This window comes from Neolamprologus multifasciatus, chromosome 15, assembly GCF_963576455.1.
Source record: "Neolamprologus multifasciatus chromosome 15, fNeoMul1.2, whole genome shotgun sequence".
NCBI classification, from domain to species: Eukaryota; Metazoa; Chordata; class Actinopteri; order Cichliformes; family Cichlidae; genus Neolamprologus; species Neolamprologus multifasciatus.
This window is the reverse complement of record NC_140453.1, coordinates 40,560,236-40,584,382: the sequence shown is the minus strand read 5'-3', so window position 1 is coordinate 40,584,382 and position 24,147 is coordinate 40,560,236. Positions and strand designations below refer to the sequence as shown.

General features: G+C 38.2%; 1 protein-coding gene across 1 annotated transcript in view; it reads left to right on the top strand.

The window, feature by feature from the left end:
- The first annotated feature begins 18,755 nt into the window (after window positions 1-18,755).
- Window positions 18,756-24,147, top strand: part of opn5 (opsin 5) — a 34,217-nt gene continuing 28,825 nt past the window's right edge. The window contains exon 1 of the mRNA XM_085132996.1: window positions 18,756-21,700. Within this exon, the coding sequence (XP_084989122.1) occupies window positions 21,508-21,700 (193 nt within the window). The 5' untranslated portion in view covers window positions 18,756-21,507. The remainder of the gene's footprint in view (window positions 21,701-24,147) is intronic.

Sequence of the window (24,147 nt, the reverse complement as noted above, 5' to 3'; positions counted from 1 at the left end):
CTGACCTATGAATTATTCAAGTGTAAAAAAGCTATCAAACTCAAGGGATCAACTAATTTTGTGCCTACACAAAACAGAAAACGTAGTAGAGATTTTTATTTTAAATTGTATTTTTAGACACGGTGTTACTAGCAGCCTGTCCTGAGAGCATTTCTTTAGTTAAATCTACAAAAAATGCCCTCAAAGTAACACCGTTTGACAGGCATAAAATATAATTTTTGTACCAGCAAGGTGATTCCCAAAGAGCTGTTAGCCAAAAACATGGCATATGTCAGCATGGTGTGCAGTGTAAAATGGAAAAATTGAAAAATCCTAACAAAATCATGACATGGGACCTGGGAGATGTATCTTGCCCTTCAGTTGATCAGTTGAGGCTGTAGTTTTAGAAATGGTCTCAATGGGAGGTTTGCTGCCAAGAAGCCAATCTGAGGTAATCTGAAGCCAAATTACTCACCAACTGGACTTGAAATCAATGGTAACAGCTTTTATGGGGTTATGAATCCAAATTTGAATTTTTCGTTCAAGTCGTCACTATGTATGGAAGATGTCAGGAGAGAGGTACAACATTGAGTATCTACGCCCATCTGTAAAACATGGGTGTACAGCTAGTACCCTATATCACAGAAGATTGACACAATGTTCCTCTCCCAGAAGTCAAACTTTTTCTCAGTTTAAACATTTGATATGTTTTCTATGTTCTATTTTGAATGAAAAATGGCTTTATGAGATTTGCAAATCATGGCATTCGGTTTTGTTTTTACATGTTACACAGCGTCTCAACGTTTTCCAAATTGGGTTTGTAGATAGCTAATGACGTTAACATTAAGTTGTTTAACAGTTGTGACTGGTGTCTAAAAAACATCCTAAAAATACATCATGTGCAGATGTTTTGACCCAGCGGGGGTCATTTTAGGTCAGGAATAATTTAATAATAATAATTCAACTCTGCTGCAGAGAGAGGGATTTATACTGTGAGCTGTATTAGGAAATACTTGAGATTTTAGTAAGGAGACACTGACTAAATAGATTGTGCAGAAGCCTTAAGGAAAAACAGTAGTCTTAATCATGCCATCAGGTACCTGCACTGTGTGAAGCTTTTTTTTTTTTTTTTTTTTTTAACTTATATGCCCCACTGTGAATAGTAGTTGATATGCTCCTTTCCAAATGTCTGCTGTCTTTGCTGCAATTCAGTCTATTTCTAGGCTTTTGTTTTTTTAGATTTGCTAATTTCTTCTAATCTAATGCATCTAACAAATCTAATCTACCACATTATGTTTTGTCATTATACTCCTATAGATATATGGAGGGTCAATTAATCTTTGTTCCCAGTTCAGGTAGAAGATCAAATACCAGTAACTGGCAGTGCAAAATTAAAAAGGAGTTAAACCTTATTAAATTTGGGCTTAATTATCTGGAAAGCTATTTCAGCAGTATTTCTGTATTTCAGCAGTATTTCAGCAGCTAGCATGCACCAAACAAAGGATGTGGGTTTTAAGAAAGTAGGGATGCACCGATACCGATACTGGTATCGGGTATCGGCCTTGATACCACATTTTCTAAAGTACTCGTACTCGTTAAAAGTCCCCCCGATACCGGGGACCGATACCACGGTCCGAGACCTGTCTATGTTTGAGCGGCATGTAAGGGGTTAATCACAGGCGCCAAGTGCCCGCCCCCAGGCCCCGGCTGCAGCTCAGAGCGGGAAGAAGGGGAGGCGAGACAAGTCAGCCGTGTGGAACTATTTCAAAGTGAACGAAGACGCAAAAACAAAGGCGGACTGCAAATTGTGCTCAGCGAAATTGTCCAGAGGAGGCTCAAAAGGTAGCGCATTTAACACAAGCAATTTAATCAAGCACCAAAAACACGACAACGAGTACAAAGAGTTTACCCATGCTTATTTACCCACGCTTATTAGCACAGAGGAGCAAAGCTGATGCTATAGCAGTGGGACGGAAAATAGTTGGGCATTTTAAACGTTCCGCCTTAGCCTACTCCCGCCTCGAGGACATTCAGGGACAGCTCAACCAGCCAATAAAGAGACTGCAGCAGGACGTACAGCTGGAACAGCACGTATTACATGCTCCAGTCCCTCATTGAGCAAAAGCGAGGGCTGGGCGTGTCCGAGCATGAACTCCCTGACTATCTCACCGCTCACCAATGGGCTCTTATGGAGACGACTGTTGCCATCCTCGCCCTCTTTGAGGAACTAACTAAAAAAGTGAGCAGCTACGACGCACTAGCCTCTGATGTCATCCCAGCTGTGACTGTGCTTGTGAGACTTCTAAACAGAGAAACAGACGAACAAATTTAAAATTAAATTTTGTTTTTTATAATTATTTATTCTGTAATATGTTGCATACAACATGCTTTTCATTTTAAATAAATGTTCTTAATTCCAAACTAGTCCCTTGTTTGTTTGTTTTTTGTTAAATTATAGGACTAAAGCTGTTACCTCTAAATTTAAATCATGTTTTTATTAAGTACTCGGTATCGGTATCGGCGAGTACTGAAATGCAAGTACTCGTACTCGTACTCGTTTCCAAAAAAGTGGTATCAGTGCATCCCTATAAGAAAGTATTATTTTCTAAGTGACAGAAAAATGCTAACGTTCTAACAGCTCAAAGAACACATAAGCTGTTATTGTGTAGTTTCCCTTGGAGAGAAAACTTCTTCACTAAGAGATGGAAAAAATACATAATGTAAAGTAACAAAAGGACTGACCAACTGTAAATTTAATGCTTAAATGTAAGGTCCTTGTTCTTTTTAACATCTTGCAGTACAAGTTGAAGTATAAGAATATTTTGTTGTTCACATGTTCACTGAAAGAAATTTGGTGAAATTTGCAATGAAGCCCTGTGTTTGACTGGTGCAGAGCAGCTGTGATGTTCATGAACAATATTAGGGTATAAATGTAAGGTAATGAAGCTGTATAGAAAGTAGACCTACTTTTTAGATTCCCTTTGTTTTTTTTTGTTTTTGTAACAGATATTTAAGCATTATTATGGCATAATATGAGGTTCAGTTAGCTTGACAAAAAAATTACCTGGTATAAATGTCCTCCAAAGACCTACTTTTTATTTTTATATTCATCATTTATCTTTTACTTCAGCATTTACCAGAAAATGTTTTAACATTAGTATCTATACTTTGGTTTAAGTGATTAATGTGTATACTTTTGCTTACTTTTCTTGGTTATAATGTGAAACAGTGAAACAAAGAACAGTTCTGACTGCTCTGCTTGTGTTTTGCCAGCTTGATTTTGTCAGAAAAAAAATAACCCTAGGCTTTTCTCAGCATTATTATGTTAAACATTCTTAATATAGAAGCCATATCCCAACTTTTGAGACTGAAAAAAACAAAGCAGGTGCACCACAAAAGACAAATACTCTCACATTAAAAGACCCTTTAGAGCCTTGACCTTAACTGTGTATGCTGTGTTTTATTCGTTTTCCTTTGACACCTCATCTCAGGCCACATGAATGAGAAATGTTTGCACAAACAGTGCAGAGATATGTCTTCTCATTCTTCTTCTTCTTTTGAAACCTTACCTTACAGCTTTTGCAATCAGAATTATGATCTGAATGAAACACATTTTGCTTTTCCAAGGTCAGCTCTATAAATTCTCTATAGGCTCATCTTGTTAAGGGTTTATCTGTTTATTTCTTCCTTTCTGTTCGTATTATTTAAAGTTATATGTGGTATACAGTATGACAATGTCTAAGGCAGGACAGGCAGGAAAAAAAGGGGTGGCCGTAGGGGGGTGACAAAAGGACATTACAAATAGAAATGCATAATGTATGTATGTATAAAGCATACAGGTACGCAACAATGTTCTTGAGGGGTGTGTGTGTGTGTGAGTGTGGGAGAGTATTTGTTCACAGTATTTCTTTAAACACTGTGTTTTAAGGCAAATGCATTTTATAATAGTGTTGTTTAAAAAGACGTTTGAATGAAATAAAACTGGGTCTTGATTCAGATCAGTTCAAATTAATTTGGTGCTATATAACAAAACTTGAACTGTATTATAGCCCTAATATGAGTATCTATGAAGCTTTGTGCTTATAACAACATGACTTTCAGGTTGGTACAATTTTTTTAAGGCAACAAAAACTATGACCTCCAGTCAAGATTTTTCCATCAGTGGCATTGTCTAAAATGCTTCCTTTTATTACATCTCTCGTGGTATTGTCATTGTTCTTGAATGGCCGATAGACTTTTGACTGACAAACATGCTAATATCTTTGGCTACATTCACACCGCATCAAATCCGATTTTTTTTAACCCTATGCGACCCATATCCGATCATTGTATGACAGTGTGAACGGCACAAATCCGATATTTTCAAATCGGATCTGGGTCACTTTCGTATGTGGTACTGAATCCGATACATATCCAATGTTTTAGAAAGCGACTGCTGTGTGAACGGTCATGTCGCATTAAATCCGTCTTTTACGTCACTGACACAAGACAGACGCCAATTATCAGCGCCAGAGAAGCGCCCGAGAAGACATCGCGAACGCTTCTTGGCCATCCCGTGCAGATGTCAGTGAAACTGTTGGGAAGACAACATTGGAGAAACGTGAACATTTTATTTGTACTGTATAATCTGTCCTTTGAAGCACCGCTCCTCTAAAACAGCAATAAGGATAATTATTAGGTTATCTACATTATTATGTAAATAACAAAATAACTTAAAGCAAAAATTGGGAAACGTAAAGTCCGAAGTCTTTATATTAAGGGCCATAAGTCAAACAATATTGTTTGCTCTGGGTCTAAACAGCGCGTTGTGTGTGACATCTTCTTTTGCGCATGCGGGCCGCTTTGAGCGTTCACACTAGAGAGTGTTTGCTGGTCGCATTTTATTTGTAGTGTGAACAAGCAGACAAAAAAATCGGATTTGATCAAAAAATCGGAATTGAGCATTAAGACCTACAGTGTGAACGTAGCCTAAGTAGACGTTCATGAGACATGAAAGCCTCAGCATTCCCACTTAATCTCAGAGGCTTATTGGCTACCCACACATACTGAACATTACTGGCTGATTTAAGAAAGAGTTTTTTTGAACCATCTGTTGTACCAAGGTCGATGTTGTTATTTGCTAAGACAGCATAACATTTTTCATTTTTACATTATAGCTGTAATGAATATTTGACAGTAAGGTATTAAATTTTACAAATTCAAGTTTTCAAGTAGTGCCTCCACAACCTATTCTACATCCAAAAGTGCAAGTATATAATCTAATGTAACTTAAGTTACATTAAGAGTTAAGTGAGCTATTTTGCATGTCTTTTTGCCATTTGGTTTACTGGTTTCCCACCTGCTATAGTAGTTTTGGCTTACTTGGCTGCTTCCCATTGCCATTGGTTAACAACATTAAGGGAGTTCTTCTCTGTAACTGCTATATTTCATTTTTGGTTTGCTGATATCATGTCTTACTTCGGGATAAATAGAATGGGCTTCCATGAAGGTTGTACCAGCCATAAGCATATGACGGGAAAGCCTAATTAATTTACATTTTTTGTCAGCTGATTATATTTTTCAATTCTTTTTTTTTTTTTAAACAAAAGAAGCTTTTGCTATCAAGCTTCCCCGCAGAATGGCTTTCATTGAATCCCAAATAATTAGAGGGTTCACTTCTCCGTTGTCATTCTCTTTAATGAATGTATTTATTTCTTGTTTAATATGTTCATTTGTAATAGATTCATTATTGAGAAGCTGTCACAGGTGTGTTTGAGTTTTAGGTATTTTTGTATTCATTTTCAATTCAATTCAATTTTATTTATATAGCGCCAAATCACAACAAAAGTTGCCTCAAGGCGCTTCATAGATACAGAGAAAAACCCAACAATCATATGACCCCCTATGAGCAAGCACTTTGGCGACAGTGGGAAGGAAAAACTCCCTTTTAACAGGAAGAAACCTCCGGCAGAACCAGGCTCAGGGAGGGGCGGCCATCTGCTGCGACTGGTTGGGGTGAGAGAAGGAAGATAGGATAAAAGACATGCTGTGGAAGAGAGACAGAGGTTAATAACAGATATGATTCAATGCAGAGAGGTCTATTAATACATAGTGAGTGAGAAAGGTGACTGGAAAGGAAAAACTCAATGCATCATGGGAATCCCTGGCAGCATAACTAAGGGAGGATTCAGGGTCACCTGGTCAAGCCCTAACTATATGCTTTAGCAAAAAGGAAAGTTTTAAGCCTAATCTCAAAAGTAGAGATAGTGTCTGTCTCCCGAATCCAAACTGGAAGCTGGTTCCACAGAAGAGGGGCCTGAAAACTGAAGGCTCTCCCTCCCATTCTACTTTTAAATACTCTAGGAACAACAAGTAGGCCTGCAGAGCGAGAGCGAAGTGCTCTAATAGGGTGATATGGTACTACAAGGTCATTAAGATAAGATGGGGCCTGATTATTTAAGACCTTGTATGTGAGGAGCAGGATTTTGAATTCTGGATTTAACAGGAAGCCAATGAAGGGAAGCCAAAACAGGAGAAATATGCTCTCTCTTTCTAGTCCCTGTCAGTACTCTTGCTGCAGCATTTTGGATTAGCTGAAGGCTTTTCAGTGAGTTTTTTGGACATCCTGATAATAATGAATTGCAGTAGTCCAGCCTGGAAGTAATAAATGCATGAACTAGTTTTTCAGCGTCACTCTGAGACAGGATATTTCTAATTTTAGAGATGTTGCGCAAATGGAAGAACGCAGTCTTACATATTTGATTTACATTTATATTTATTTTGATATTACAGATTTTCAATCTAGTTAATTTATAGGTTGCTGTGTAGTCCTTATTTCTTAGTTGTTTCTGTCATCTCCCCCTGTACTCAGTCTCAGTCTCCCTGGTTCCTGCGTCTACGTGTCATGTTTCTTGTCTATGCGGTTAAGTTCATGTGATGTTTTATCTCCATGTCTATGTCTCCGTGTTTCCTGTTTTATTTTGGAAGAGTCTGGTGTTCTTTGTTCATTGTAGTTAGTGTTACTTTCCTCTGTATTGTCATTATGTTTCATTCTAGTCAGCTGTGTTCTCATGTGTCTCCACTTCCCCTGATCACCTCATGTGTGTATTTAAGTCCTCAGTCTTCCTTTGTTCATTGTCACGTCGTCTGTGTACCTCCCCTCTGGTCAAGTTAAGTGTTTTTCAGGATTCTGTGCAGTTCATGTTTGCCATTTGGATTATGTTGTTTTTCATGCAGCTGCACGATGAGGTTCCGTGCAGGTCATGTTCATGTCTGTTTTTATCACGCCATTTGGTTCACAGTTTCCATGCATCTGCACAGCATTCTGTTCACGGTGGTCATAATTGTTCCTTTCAGTCAGGTTAGTGTTTTTCCAGTTTAGGTTTTTGGTTAGTTGCAGTCTCTGTCCCTGTTATGTTTTGTCTACTCCAGCCCAAATAAAGGCTCGCTTTCAGTTTAAGTTCACTCCCATCTCTTCACCTGTGTTCGTGCCTTGGTCCACCACACACACTCTCCACACGGTCTGCCCCCGCCGGCCATGACAGAAGCCCTACATTAAGGCGCCAAACCGTTTTCCTTGGAAGTGAGTCCAACTGAATTGTCAGAAAAATCGCGTTATGATCTGAGACATCCGCTACCCCAATTCTACAGTTTAACACTCTGTGACATTCTTCCTTTTGCATTCTTGTTTAATTTTTGCTAATACTCTGGCTCTTTTGATTGGATTTCCCAGGCCGTTAAGCAGCATCAATTCCAGACACTGTGACATAGTATACTGTTGTGAAAATAAAATGATCCTCCACCACTGACCTCAAAAACAAACAAAACCTAAACCAAAACATGGTAGAACAAATAGATGAACAATTAAAGAAAACTGTAGAATTCAAAACTCGAACAACATTGCAATATGACTCCCAATATGAGGTAAATGACACACCCCCACACAATGATGAGAGAGAGAGCCTCACCAGAAGTGAGGGCCCTCTCTTAGAATCAGTGAGAACCCCGATCTGAGTCACACTCATCCTATCTTAAATTGTTGGCTACCTCAAGGTAGAGCGATTATAAACAACTTGAACCATGAAGAACATATTAATTATTCAAGAGAGCCAGATACATATTTGGAGTGATTACGTTATCTGCCCCCACACTGAAATAGTTTCTATAAAGTCAAACCCTTCTCTGAAGTCAAGTTGTTCCCTTGTAGTTTGTCGCGCACTCTCTGAATGGCTCCGTTGTTGCTTCTCCGACATAAGCCAACAGCTTATTAGCTGTTGGCTTGTATCTTCTTTGAATTTTTTCAGGTTGTCTTTCAACTCACGCCTGAAGACTTCTTTGAATGCGTTGAAGTCAACTTTCATCTCCGTCCGGAGGTCAAAGATTTGTTGGCTGATATTTTATATGACCTCTTACCTCTTGCAAAGAATCGAGATTGGCCCCCTCGCCATTTTCTTCATCTGAGTTAGCCATATCAGCGTGCGTACCCTCTCGTTCTTCTGCAAAATACTGTTCAGTTGGTTCATGTATCTTCTTGTTCTTTTTCTTTGCCTTCATTCCACCCCCCCCCCCCCCCCCCCGGCATTGTTTTAAACATAGAAGTAGTCAGAAAACTTGAAATTAAGGTGGAATTCGCTCGACCCTGTGGAGCTCAGAAATTACACAGCCATTCTGCTCACTGCCAACCGGAAGTCCCTTATTTTTATTACTTTGAATTATCCAAATTAATCAGGGAGTGGACTGTAGACAATTTTCATGTTGACAACCACAGCAAACACCAGAGCACTCAAAAACCAAAAACTCTGAATTTTCAGCATGCTGTCACAATGCTTTATCAAGGTTCTTGCCCTGTTTGTAACCCATGCGAGCACACTACAACTGTAGTTTCCTCTATTTCACAGGACATTCTCTGCTGATGGCAGTGATGGACAACGCAACGTGGCCACATCCCACTTCACAGATCACACTTGGTCACAGTAAAAGCTGTGAACTGACATACTGTTTGTCCCTTCGTTTTTTTAATTATGTAACAGTGTTTTCGCAGAAGTACAAATTCAGGTTTGTAATGGAGGCCATTTGTGCTAAATAGGGTTCATTGTAAGCAGCAAACTAAAAGAATACATTTCAGACTTTGAGGTAAATGACGCAAGCAAATAAATTTTCTGAGAAAGCTGCTGCCCTTTGATTACCTTCAACATGTGATCCATTACCATGGAATCCTAACTTTTGAGTTATCTTCTGTAGTTTTGACTTTATTTAGCTGGACAATTTCATGAGGACATAATAATATGAACTGTATTTTCTTACCTATTTCCATCCTTATGGACTGGTGTAGACAGTATGACAAAAATACGTAACATTTTTTTTAATCAAATCTCTGCTATAATTTTTGCTGCAGTATTCCCTAAATAAGAATTGGTATGTTTCAATTAATTTTCTAGAAACTACAATACATAACATAAGTCAGACGTTCCCAGTTACAAGGAAAGTGTAAGGTAGGAAGACTTTAGGACTAACGTGTGGCCCTGTACTTTGCATTTGTTAAATGACCCATGTGTAGCTATTATGTTATTACCTTTTTACTGCTTTAAAAAAAAACTTGCTCAGCTTCTACCAGAGGCCTGAGAGTTTGAGAGTTCTGTGCAGTATCCTAGCTGTTCGAAGCACTGTTTTGGAGAACATTGCTTTGCAGGGGGTCTTGCTGGTCAAACAAAATGACTTTAGTTGAAAATAACAAATAACAAGAACACTACAACACTATTGTTTGTAGTGAAAACCATTTCACTAAAATTCACATTTTGAGTGAAATGAATGTTGTTGTAATGTCAAATTTTGCAATGGGAGTAAATTGGATATGATCTAATTAACAGACCACCAAATTAAAATGTCAGCAGAAGACTAGTTTAGTTGCTGATACACATTTTACACAATCTTACATATCACACACACTGACTCATTTAATGACATGTCATTAAGTCACAGGTCTGACAAAAAAAATGTAGTCAGCTTATTAGTGTGTGTTAAAATGGGTTGTCTGTAAACCTGAATATCACTGGCAGACAATGTGAAATATATATATGGCAGGCATCCATGAAAGGGTCTCCAGCATGAAGGATTGGGCAGCACCAGGCCCCGACACGGCTACTGGTTGAAGACGCTAACTGCATCCCATGAGCGTCTGGCAGCACAAACGAACCAGGTGCTAGTCAATGAGAGACACCCAGAATGGCTAACTGAAGTCCTCCCCAAGGACCCCCAGAAGGGACTGGGCTCACCAACTACCGGCCAATAACCTGGCTCAGTACCGCATGGAAGCTCAGAGCAGCTAAGATGAACAGGCACATGGCTCAATACATGAGTGGGGCACAGAAAGAAATAGCCCATAGCACAAGTCACCATCAAGTGTGGGATCTACCAAGGAGATGCGCGGTCCCCACTGGTGTTTTGCATAATTATTGACAAGACTTACTACAGATACCGACTACGGAATAAAGCAGTTGTCAGCCACCTCCAATACATAGATAACATTAAGCTGTATGTCAAGAGTGAATGACACATCGATTCACTGATCCACAGCACCACTCTATACACACTACACTTGGAATGTCATTTGGATGTTTGGATTGGAGAAGTGTAGTGGGTTGGTAACAAAGAGAGGGAAGTTAGTCACAACTGAGGGGATCGAAGGGCGGCTACAAGTACCTGGGGATCCTGCAGGCAAATGGGAACAACAAAGAGGTTGCTAGAAAAGCTGCAACCACTAAGTACACAGAAATTTCTCATCCGTGGGATAATGAGGGTTTATTCTATTCAGTCCCGAGGAGTCCAGCTTGAACGGTAAGAACCAGATCCAGGCTATCAAACCTATGCCCTGCCCTGATCAATTACGATAATAAGCTGGCCAAAGGAGGTGATAGAAGCCACTGACATCAAGACCGGGAAGCTCCTGATACCACATGGAGGGTTTCACCCCAAGTCAAGCACCCAGATGCTGTATGCTAAGCGGAAGGAAGGGGGCATGGACTAGTCAGTGTCAGAACCATGATCCAGGATGAGACACAGGATGAGAAACGAACATTGATGAGTACATCAGGAAAATAGCTCCATCCGACCTCGTGCTCAGTGCATCCGACCTCAGGCAGCAGAAACCCAAGAAAGAAGAGCGAGAGGAGGAGCTATCATGGAAGGATAGGCCCCTGCACGGTATGTACCCCTGGGAGATAGAGGAAGCGGCTGACATCCAGAAATCCTACCAGTGGCTGGACAGAATACTAACAAACTTCTATTGATGCAACATTGAGAGTATTCTGACTGGCTGCATCACCACCTGGTATGGCAGCTGTAATGCTCTGGACCGCAAAGCTCTAGAGAGGGTGGTGAGATCTGCCAGCCATGCAGGATCTCTATAGACGGTGCTGCATGAGGAAGACGCAGCGGATCCTCTCTGATCCCTGCCACAGACTTTTCACACTCCTGCTGTCTGGCAGGCAGTTCAGGAGTATTCAGACCCGCACTAGCAGACACAGAGACATTTTTTACCCACAAGCCATCAGGCTTTTGAACTGCTGACATTCTATACACACGATTACACACTCACTACAATTACAGGACTATACACTATCACTTAAACAAATGCCAATTAAATGCTCATTGCACAAGTTATGCACAACCTGTAAATACTCTTGCACAAACTGTAAATACCAACTTGTCTTAAATTCTCTAAATATTTAATACTTTTTTTCTCTCTTTTTCTCTTTTATCATTATTATTATCATCATCATCATCATCATCATCATCATCATCATTATTATTATTATTATTATTATTATTATTATTATTACTGCTATTTTATGTTATTTCTTCTTAATATAACTGCACACTTTCTATATGCTTATGTAAAGCTGAGGAGCACGAGCCAAAGAATTTCATTATGGGTAAATGTGGCTACACTGTTTATCTGTACATGACAATGAAACTTGAAACCATGATGCAACATATGAAATAACACAAGAAAGTCTTTTCTGTGGCACCCTGTCGATGAAGCAAGCAGCTGTTATATGTGATATTGTGATCTGATACCTGGAAGTTTTGAAACAGTCTTGCTTTGCATTATTATTTTTATTTTCTTGCTACATATTCCAAATATTAGTAATAACAACTCATATTTTATTTTTGCTTTGAGATTGACTCATCTCACTTCAACATGTAACATGTGGTGAAAGGGATTATTTGTACATTAGAAAAGTCCTTTTCTTAATCTGTCATGTACTACTCATTAGTGTAGTGGATATAAAAAGTACTGCAGACTTGTTCTTGTTTCTACTTTTTCTTGTTGTACTGTACCATACATTTTTGTTCAGTGTCTAGTGGGATGGGCAGGCACTTTATATTAGACATATTAGAAGTACATGTTGGGGGGATGTTCTTGAACCATATTACGGGCGGTATGATTACACTTCAAGTGTTTGTTTGTGTTTTTTTTTCTTATCAGATTTCACTGGCAATTCTACATTGAACTGATCATTAGATTTGAATTTGTAGCTCTCTCCTGATTGATGTAGATTGGGGGATTCAAAGTAACCACCCAGATTTGTTACGAGGTCACGAGGCTTGCTTCTAGAAGTCTTTGCCTAAATCTAGCCAAACATCAAGGGAAATTCGTAAGTGAATTTCGGCCTGACAACTACAGAACAAATCACAGTCTCCTCAGTAAAATTCCTGTCATCGTCTACATGCTGTGAGTGCATATTGTCACCCGGGGGAAAGTGTAAAAAAAAAAAATGTTAAAGAAATAGAATATTGGCAACTGTTGTTGCTCTTTTAGCTTAATCCCTACTTTGGAAAATGCAGACATTAGAGACATTTGAGCCGCATAATATTTGAGCCGCATAATGAAGATGCACAGTCTATTAAGTATTAATGGGCATATCAACAGCACTAATAGCTGTAATTAAATTCTTGTACTACACATAATTACTTCTTTCTTTAATGTTACATTTTTATTATATGAAAAAATATGTTTTAATTGCAGGTATTAAATGAAAGAACTGGAATAAAATGGAACAAATAGGAAGTGAAGAACAAAAGTATGCCCTAGAAGTTTTTGCCTAAACAGTCTAGCCAAGCAGCAAGTGAGAGTAACAGTAAGGTTGTAATTAGTCCCCAGAGGGTTAAACACAAAATTGTCAGACTAAAGTGTATGAGACTTAATTAGAAATTTAACATCTTCTAGTTTTGATGGAAAAATGCCTATTTAGCATGTGGCTTAAAGTCCAGCTCTAACTTGAGATGTTAAAGAGAAAACCTGGGATTACAGAAGGCTAGAACACCCTTGACTGTGAATGCTTATCTCTGGTATAGGCTATAAGTGAAATAAACTTCTCACTGTCTGTTTTCTTTCTCATCCCCCACTTTGTATTTAGAGATGCACAATTAGTCCATCTGTGGTGTCCTATTAGCAATGTAATTACTTGAGTGTGAATTTAAATCTTTCAGCCACCCACATCTTCCCTGTCCTGTTCTAAGCTACAAGGGTTAATGAGGAAGAAACCTTGTATTTGTCATTAACAGAGACAAATCTCATAATTCGGATAACATGTTAACAATGCTTCAAAGACCAACTTATAGTCAAAGAAGTTTTAATACACAGAAAAGAGTTGTCCTTGCTTTGCAGCAGTGACAGCAGCTCAAACTGATGAATTCTTCAAACAATGACAGACTTACACACATGCTGCCCTATAACAAGGATGGGAAACTAATTTTCCAAAGAGGCCATATTAGAAACTAGGACTGGGGATGTTGTGGAGGGCTGCACGAGGAAGCTGGCAATTCACTTCATCTTATGCCGTGGCCCTCCACAACAGTCCCAGTTTCTCATGTGGCCCCTTGGGATAATTAACTGCTTACTCTTGTCCTTGTGAGATCTTCATTGTTTACAAGCTGAAAATAGCAAAAGGGTAATGTGCACAGAAGCAGTTTGCACAGCCAGTGCCTGGAACTCCCCACAAAAGGAAAATGTGTTCTGATAACATCAGCTGGAAGTCACATGAGACCTTCAGGCTCACATATTTTCAATCACACCAGTGTCTGTAGATTTCACTGTACTCTTAATCTGCAAAAGACATGCACATGATAAAAACATCTTCACCAAATTGACAACACACGTGTAGGATTTTAAAGGACATGGAAAGATGGAAAACAACCAAGCACAGAATGCGCTAATACATAGTGGAAACAAATAATGACATCAGTGCCAGCACAGAACACAGTTGCTAACACAAACCACAACCCAAATCTGAAACAGCTGGCAAATATAGCCTTTTATCGGACAAAGTGAAGATAAAAACAAAGTGTAATAAGTTAATGTCTGTTTGCTCTCCCTTTGGCTCATTTCTATGAAGTAGGAGATTTGATTTCCCCAAACCATTTACTACAGGTAAATCTGTCTGCCTAAATCCAACAGTAAATTCAGAACTGTAAGACCAAAATATATGTGTGAAACCTTAACTGAAAAGTAACCACTTGTAGTTTCTAAAAATGTTCCTGTTGAGCCTGTGGCTGAAACACAGCCAGACTCTGATGTTTCTGTAATTAATTTCAGGTTGCTGTGCTCTTTGATTTCAGGAATGTGCAGTTTTTTTCTGTATTTTGTTGTTTGTACACTTTTCAGCTTATGTGTTGCCAGCATGATGGTTTTCCCCATCTTTATCTATTTAGAGGCATTTTCTTAAGTTGGACTCTGTTGAACTGTCAGGGTTCAGGTACTGCTGTCAGCTTGTCATGACATGATTTCGTTAAGGAAAAAGTAAAAAAAAAAAAAACAGCTGCAAAGTGAAACCAAATGAGTAACGCATGTTTAGATACATTTTTGGAAATGTAAACATTTCTTGTTCTTTATATGTCAGGCCCATGCTGATAGTGTTCACTTTGAGTTCTGCAGTGTTTGTAATTATATGTTGATAACATTAACATACATTACCCGAGTTTGTGGCTGTCTGTGGCTGTTAATTTTTTTTAATTGCTAGCTAAGTTCTCTTGACAGCCTCTGTCATTAAATGATAACAACTCACACAAACATAACTCCTCGTGAATAGAAGGAGCATTAAGCACAAGGATGGTAACTAATAACAGAATTAAAGTTTATGTTGGCATTTATGTACTCCAAGTGACTTGAGGACCAAAGAGGTCTGGAGACTCTGCACTGCATGTGCATGTGCACTGCCATTGCCAGTAGAAATACAATTAGCAAACTGGCTGCAACAAGAAGGAGGAAATTGTTATTGGAGCTGTGTGATTGTTGTGTGTTACTATTTTTTACAATGACAGAGTAGCAAGAAATGTTGTTTACCCTCTGAGGTCTAAGTCATCATCATTGATGACCCCAACCCTTAGCTCTGAACCCTAACTTCTTGTTAAGTAGATTTCTTTTTAATGTAAATAGGTTTTTCACATTACTGTGAAGACCCTGGAGAATAATGTAAAAATGGTAATCAGAATGGGAGGAGGAAGACCGGGTTGCGTGTAGAACACTTGATGGACACTGGAGCTGTGTTGGAGCAGCTCTTTGCACTCACAGTCAGAGTGAACTTGAACTTTCTTGCAACCCTATTTCTGTTTATTCTTTTTCTATTAATTCTTTGCTCTGTGTCAATGCCTCAATAGCAGTTTGAAATAGCGCAGTGAAAATGTTGCTGTATTTCTTCAATAACATAATCAAGTCTGAATGTCACTGTTGCTCCATTAACTTGCTTAGACACCAACATCCACACTGATCTAGATCAGTCACTGTACAATTAAGTCACTCAGAGGTTCCTCTTACAGTGGAGGTAGTACTACAGTAGTACTACAAATTACCCAAAAACTGGTTTTAAAACCTTTGATATTCCATAGTTCAGTGCTAAAACACAAAATAAGGAGAAAATCCCTCCTTATAGGAATTTATAGGGTTATAGAAGCTGTGAGTTTGATATGTCGTCCATGTACCATATTCAGAAAATATAATTTTCCATTGGTTTTAAATTTGCCTTTAATGTGGCATGTCAAGTGTTGGCTGTGTGACAGGCAGGTCGTGGACCCAAATGCACCACTTGGGAAACCGGTATGACTCAAAATATCAGTTTAAGTGCCATCATTCACAAAAATACAGGAAAACCAGATTATACACAGGGCAGGGACTCAGAATATCAGTAGACTGTGGGAACACAGAACAAGGAAACACAACCACGAGGGATGACATGACAAAAGACAATAGTATCAATACTATCGATAGTAATTATGAATGGAACAAAGGAGGAAGTGAGAACTAGAAAGACAATCTGGGGTCAACAAAATATTTGACTTAACAAGTAGGGTCCCCGTTTAACCAATGATAATTAGATAACCTTAACCACATGATTATTATTGAAACTTTGAAGACGAAGGTCCTCTTTTCATACACATATTTCTTCTCACAGATGCTGTCTGCCTTATCTTTGTATTCTGCAGCTTATAATAGTAGATAATCATTTGTTTTTGTAGCCTTTAATCTAGTTTGTGTAACAGACATGGCCACTACTTCATCTTGGAGATAAATTTTTTAAACACGAGAAGTAGATCATCTTTTTTACTGATGAGTTACTGTATATGCTTGTAAATTCAGTAAGACAGGTGGCCTGATTTGATTTTCATCTATCTTACAATGTGACTGAGATACCGGAGAATAGAGCGGCTTAATGTATGGTGACAGAAACAGATGGACAGAGCAAAAGGCAGCGTGGGGGATTCATGTTCTGTGTGTTGTGGTTTTCCATTGTTCCTTTTATTCTTGTAGGAATGCCCTTACAGCCCCTTCATGGCACTCTGTCTTTGCTATTATATTTTTTCATGGTGCTGTGCATCATATGAGTACATGGAAATGTGGACATGTACACTCTCCTCATTGTGCTATTAGTTAAATTATTTTTCCTTCAAGTGCCCTTATAAATAAACCCTCATAAATGAATCTGATTTATTCAGCAGTGAACAGAATGTGTGTGCAAAACCAACATGCTGAATAGGAAGCAGCTGACGGGGTGGCCGCTTTATCCCACACAATCTCTGCCATTTCAGTGGGGAGATGGAGTGTTACTAAACTCTGGTTTCTGCATGTCTTTGACACTTCTTCTGATTCACAATTTTCATTAATTATAAAATTAATGAAAATAGTGAGTTAATGTCTGTTTGTGAATCTTTTTCATTTGATTAAAATGGTGGAGCTTTTAAGTGGAGGAGTAGATTTGCATTATGACATTGTATTCAGGCCTGGTTAATATTAAGAAAATGACAGTTTTCTTCTTCTTCTTTTTTGTTTTTACTTTTTTTTTTTTAAATTAGATTTTCATAAATAAAACACACACACACACACACACACACACACACACACACACACACACACACACACACCAAGAACTGGCAAAAAGAAAAAAACAGAATGAGGTCATGGAGGAGGTTCCCAAACATTTTTTCATAAAAGAAAAAAAGTTTCAACACCATTTTCCCCACCTTTTTTCTCCCATTTTTAACAATTTTAATAAACTAGGTGCTTATAGGTTAGTCTTTTTGGAACCAGACCTTAGTGATGAATTTTGTGCTGAATGCCAGCAGGATCTTTAAAAGGTATTTGTCCGTGGGACAAATTCATCTGGAAAGTATCCAATTATCCAAATTCACAAATTCATATCTCGAAAGTTAACTTGTTAATTTTCAACCAGTTCACCCCAATTATACTTAACAAATTAAGTGTTTAAGATTAAATTGAGAGGTTGTATTCATTTTACAAATCATTTAGATTATTTCATTGCTTTAAAGTACAGCTGTGGTGTCTGTTGTTGTGTTGCTGGAGAAGGCAAAGATGCGTTGAGTTATCAGTTTTAACTTCTGAGTATCAGTTTTTTTGACAACTGTAATTGATGTTTGTTTCCAAAGAAGTTTACTGGAGATGCAAATCCAGAATTTGTGACTATGATCTTCCACCATTTATCCACATTCTAGCCAGTTGAGTTGGAGTTGATTTAAATTTCTGTTTAACAACAGCTATATAGTAACTCCTATAGCTATATAAATAAGTTTGAATTATATAGCTTACATTACAGACATGGATTTTGATACAAAATGCTTGCTTTTGTTTTTGTAATACAGAGTAGGCTCAGGTTATCACATAATGAAGATAATTATGTATTACGATAAAATAAGGGTCTATGTCATGGTTTATTCTTTCAAAACCAAGCCTGTTTGTGCTGAGGTCAGTGCAGAGTTATTGGCAGAATAAGTATGTCTTGTAGTGAACTTTAAATGATTGGTATGATTAACTGGGATCCAGCTTTCTACCAATTATGCTATAGCTAAAAAATACTGATGATTTTATTAAAATGAAATATGACACAGGATGCATATTATCCAGAGAGCAGTGGATTAGCTGTTTTGGATTTACAGCCATTTTTATACATAAACCCCCATTTTTTAGGGTCTGAAAAGTAAATGTTGACTGACAGACTGTTCCATAACCGGATGATACACGTTCCCTTTTCATTCCATGACAAATTAAGAAGATAAAAGCCCTGATATTGAATCCAGGTGTTATGTACATTCCTATTTACAGTAGCTTTTCTAAGAAGGAACAAAAACCTCTGGGTCAAATAATCCTCGTAAAACATATTTTCTCTTATTAAAGTTTTCTTTGATATTCGTTTTTATGTGTTTCATATTTATTGTTACAATTTCCAGAATAGTTGAACAGCCTGCACAAACAAGATTTTGTGGTGATGAATAGAGTAGGCTAAGAGGGACTCAGAGTAGAGCCGCTGCTGCTCCACATCGAAAGGAGCCAGCTGAGGTGGTTTGGGCATCTGATAAGGATGCCCCCTGGGCGCCTCCTGGGTGAGGTGTTCCAGGCATGTCCCACCGGGAGGAGGCCCCGGGGCAGACCCAGAACACGCTGGAGAGATTATATCTCTCGGCTGGCCTGGGAACGCCTTGGTGTTCCCCCGGATGAGCTGGAGGAGGTGGCTGGGGAGAGGGAGGTCTGGGCCTCTTTGCTTAGGCTGCTGCCCCCGCGACCCGGCCCCGGATAAAGCGGATGAAGATGGATGGATGGATGGATGAATAGAGTACATAGAGTTAATGACTGCCTCTAGGCTAATGACACCATGAGCCTTCTTTAATAGTTAAACAATATTTGAAAGACTTTTGGATTTGATTGTTCTGTCGGATTTCTATGACAACCCAGGCAATCATATTAGCGTTTATTGATAAGTTAAAGTGACTTTTTTTTCTAGCAGACTATAATAGAAGCTCAGTTGGGTACATGGTTAGAGTTGATTGAGATATTAGGTGCAGTTTCCACATGTCTGCATTTGAATGAATCAAAGACACCCTATGCAGTTTTGAAATACAGAGAAAAACTATTTTGGATATGTATGAAAGAAAAAATATTAGTATCAGCCACTATTTACAAAGCAAACAAAGATGATTTTTGTGATAGTGTCACATGGGGCATTAAAGTTTAGCAGTTTTGACGGGGTTGTGACACTGATTCCCAAATCATAAAACAGCATGTTCGTATTTGTATTTGTGTTCTTACTTTAAAAAACAAAACAAAACAAAAAATAGTTAACAGTAATTTAAATACATCCACTGTAGATTGAGCCATTGTACCCCTTTGCAATTTACTACAAATTTGAAGGCACATTTAGTGTTAATTTTTAAATAGGGAGAGAAGGAACTGACAACATTGTCCTGAAACTGGTGTTAATTTTGAAACTTTTTAATCATTCTCTTATAAAATTGTCATGGCTAATGTGTTAGCTTTACAGGACTTGCTTGTTAAATTTTTAGCTTTAAGGTTTTATTTGATTTTTTCTACATCTTCATGGGTCACTGTATGGTTTGCTTGTCTGACGTCTTTAACTGTTATGTTTTAGCTTCACACACTATATAAAGTTGGGATATGTTCGGTTTGTAGCATAGTGATATGTAGTGCAATTTTTGTGCAATGTTTGGTTATGCATTAGCCACTGGCCAGAAGCTTGTTCATTCATAGCCGATTATGATTACCGGAATATAGCTACCGTTTTATAGATATGCATGTGTTGGTAAAAGATGTGTGGAAGAAGAAAAATGTTTTCCTCTTATCACTCGCCACTTGACAAACTGAATTAGGGCAGAATTTGAGAGGATTTTGGAAAATCCAAAGCATAAGAGATCAAAAACAAGTCAATTTCTTTATTTTCAAGGTTTGAAAGGAAGGAAGAAAACTGATCTCGCTATGTCTCCATCAATACATAGGCATTCCAGAGAGTGAATAAAGCTGCATTTGGCTTATCTTATTTAACCTTATCTACATGTTCCTGTTTCATCTTGTGATATCATCCATATCACTGGGAAAATGTTGTACAAGACATAGATAGGGAAGAAAGTACTGATTGTCTCTGTCAAAGACAGAGAGTGTGAGAGAGTAATGTGTTCTGAGTTCCCAACTCATTTCCTGTAGCTGTATCATCCACTGGTCAATTTGACACACAGCAGATTGAAATGACCCTCAGACCACTGGGAAATACCCCAATGCCTTTGAGATGCTGTTTTATTTTTAAATAAACCTGCATGCAAATAACCTATGCATGCAAACTGCTTCTACAAACATTTGTGAAAGAATCGGTGGCTCTCAGGAGCTCAATGAATTCCAGCGCAGTACCATAGGATGGCACCTAAAAATTTCTTTGCTGCTAAAAATTGAAAAGTCAGCTGTTAGTTCTATAACTCTAAGCTTAATGTGGCATTCAGATTAACTCAAGGACAGTGTGCTTATGGCTGAGTTTACTGCTGTAGTATTTCACCATCGTCTGAGATCAGTTTTAATGCTGTTATTTCAGGGGGAATTGAATGTTACATTGTGACATAGTTTGTGAGGAATAAAAAATGGGATATTATGCCTTCTATTAATAGACAAACATATGTCTTTACGCTTGGCATCCAAACACATGAATAAAATGGAACTGAAATTATGTAACAATATATAAAATATTTGATATTAACCATAAAGAGTGTTGGTGGTGCCGGATCCAATTTTAAAGCACATGTCAGTGTAGATGTGTTTAGTAGATGCATTTAAGTTTAAATAAATGAGTCCATAATTCTTCAATATTTAAATCCAAACAGTGAGCCACCTTTTTGGACTTTTTCAGTTTCATATTAAAGAAAATCCAAAATTTAAGCAAGACGGAATAACATTTCTCAGGAGAGAACTTAGCCTGTCCTGCTGCTCTGAACATGTTGAAATAATGAACATGAACACTCTGTTTTAGGTCTAATTTTGGGCTCTAAAACTAGGAACAACAAGCTTATTGTTTGAGTCTCAGTGTTCCTGTTGAAAATCATACTCACAAACTAACTTGTGGGGTAACTAACAAGCTAGATTAGTTAGCCGTTTGTGAAACACAGAGGCTCTGTCAAGATTTGGGCCTGCAGTTTAAATAGTGGTATTGAGCATCTGGTCAAAACTGATGGAAAGTACTAAAAATACTGTCTTGATTTTGATCTACCATGAAGAATGATGGGAAAGAATCTGAACTAATGGATAATTGGTATGATCGCAGTCTTTCTTTCTCTTTTTCAGGAATCATGTCTGCAACAGGGAATGGATATGTCATTTATATGACCATGAAACGGAAGACCAAGTTAAAGCCTCCTGAGCTCATGACTGTTAACCTAGCCATCTTTGATTTTGGCATATCAGGTACTACATCTCTCAACGCAGCTATATTTGTCTACAGGAGATATAGACTGTGTGGTAGCTATTAGTATCACATATTATTTTTCAACTAGGAGAACTACTGTTCATTACTTGATTATAAAGTAATTGATTCTTTCGGAAATGTAGCTGGGTAATTATGTCATTGGCATCGGTGAGCCACTGTCAATATGTGACATATTGAAATCGTTTGAATTTGCGCTTGTTTTTTTGCTTTCACTTTGCAATCGCGCGAACTGTGAACTGAGAGCGACAGTACTGATTGGTGAGTGACGATAATTTGCGCACCAATTCCTCTGACATCGTCTTATCAATCGTTAGCTTACTATGCAAACATGACAAGTGAAATCTCCCGCAGCAAGCTTAAACATGTGAGAGGTTGATCGCGCAGAGAATCGCTGAGCGTTATTTGAGTGTGTGTGTAAAAGCAGCAGGATATATATTTTAGTTCTGCTGAGCCAAATAAGACAGGTCAGGGTGAAGAAGTGACAGCCAAAGAAAAGCTTACCACAAAACAGAAGCGTTATGACAAATCAGACTATAAGGCAAAAACAAAGTGCAGCTTTATGGTTTCATGGACAAAAGAATTTCTGTGGCTGCAATATGACAAGCTATATAACCAGGGGTGCACATAAGTGGTCCGCAGGTGCGCATTCGCTGTCAAAATAAAAAACGCGCACAAGATAAGAAGTTGCAACGCGTGTTTGCGTACATAAGATTTTCTGGAGGAGGACAGACATTTGTTTAGAACTCTTAAAGATGTCGAAGAAGCAAGCTCCTTTAAGCAATTACTTTGGTGTTCCTCCACCTCCAAAGAAATGTCAGAAGGAGTCCGAACCACAAAAGAAGCGCGTATTCTCGGAAAAGTGGTTGCAGGAGGTGAGCTGGCTTCAAACAAATGATGAACGAACAGAGATTTGGTGCAGAATGTGCCGTGAAAATCCCACTCTAGCGGACAAAAAAATTGCCTTTAAATGGACGCAAACGTGCGTTGCAACTTCTTATCTGGTGTGCGTCTTTTATTTGGACAGCGAATGCGCACATGCGGACCACTTATGCGCACCCGTGTAAATAACATGTTTTGCCGGGTGTGTTGTTGGTTTTCCCTCGATTTCTGAGTCGACAAGCGCCTTTGTTACTGGGACCAGTAATTTTAAGAAAGGCCCCCATTAGAACCCATGAGAAATGCAAGAAATGCATTATTGCTCAGTCTGGAATATCTTTCCCAGAACAAACACCAATTGCAAATAACATACTAAAAATAAATCTGAAAAATCTGTTTAGAACAGCGTAGTATGTTGCAAAGAGTGAACTACTACTGGCACAATTTAGCAGTCTTTGCAAACTTCAAAAAGCAAATGTCCTAGATCTTGGTTCCACTTGCCTCTTACCCGTGACTTCAGTGGAAATTTCAAATTCAGAATCTGACACAGACTGATTCATGTTCTACACAGTTCTTACAAGTGCAAAGAGATGTCTGTTCAATTAGAACCAAGTATTTGAGTTGATGATTGTAATTTTTATACAATGTTGTAATTTGTGTTTCAACAATTCTTTGATTAATGTTTTATTTCCGTTACAATATTATACTTTAATGTATAATATTGAAATTTTGCGAGCCCTGCAATTATTATATTGCTTTCAAGTAACAGTACTACAACAACCGTGATTGTGCTTGACACTGTTTAGGAATTTAAAATCTTCAGTATTAATTATGCAATATCATTTGCTACTTATAATTTGAGTCCAAAGCAAAAAGGTAACTTGTATTTAATACAAGCATTAAAAGCAGCATCTAAACTTGGTGAAACATATACAGTAAGTCACTGCTCTCTCATCTACACAGATCGTACAGTGGTTGATTGATTAGGAGCTGCTGTGTTCCTGTGTCTTTAAGGTGGCAGATATTTTACGCTTTAAATAGCAATTGCTCTAGAAAGTTGTTTTAACCTGTGTTAATGCACTTAAAATGAAAAGAAAACTATATTTTTTAACAATATGCAGTATTCCAGTTACGTTTTGTCCTACATGTTTTTAGTGTCTACTGCAAGTTATATTGTAGTTACACTGAGTGAGCCAGATCAGTCTGGAGATAAGCAGTAGTGTGTCTTGTGACTTATTACATTTTGACATGTGCTTCCAAACAGACGTGTTTCATACTTAAAGAGTTTTGATAGCTTTGAAACGTGTCCTATCATTTCAGGCTTACCTCGTGCCTAACTAAGTTGACTGTCAGGTCAGTGTTGCACCGCAGTTCATTCATGGCTACCATCATCAGGCGAAAGGCTCTGCAAGAGACCTGAAGGCAGAAATGAGATTCAAGTCCTACTCCCCACTTGTTACATGCTGTAATTCTATTTGTTAAAAAAAGACTAAAAGAGAAGAGCTGGATAAATCAAAGCATAAACATGATAGAATAAGAATCTTATATC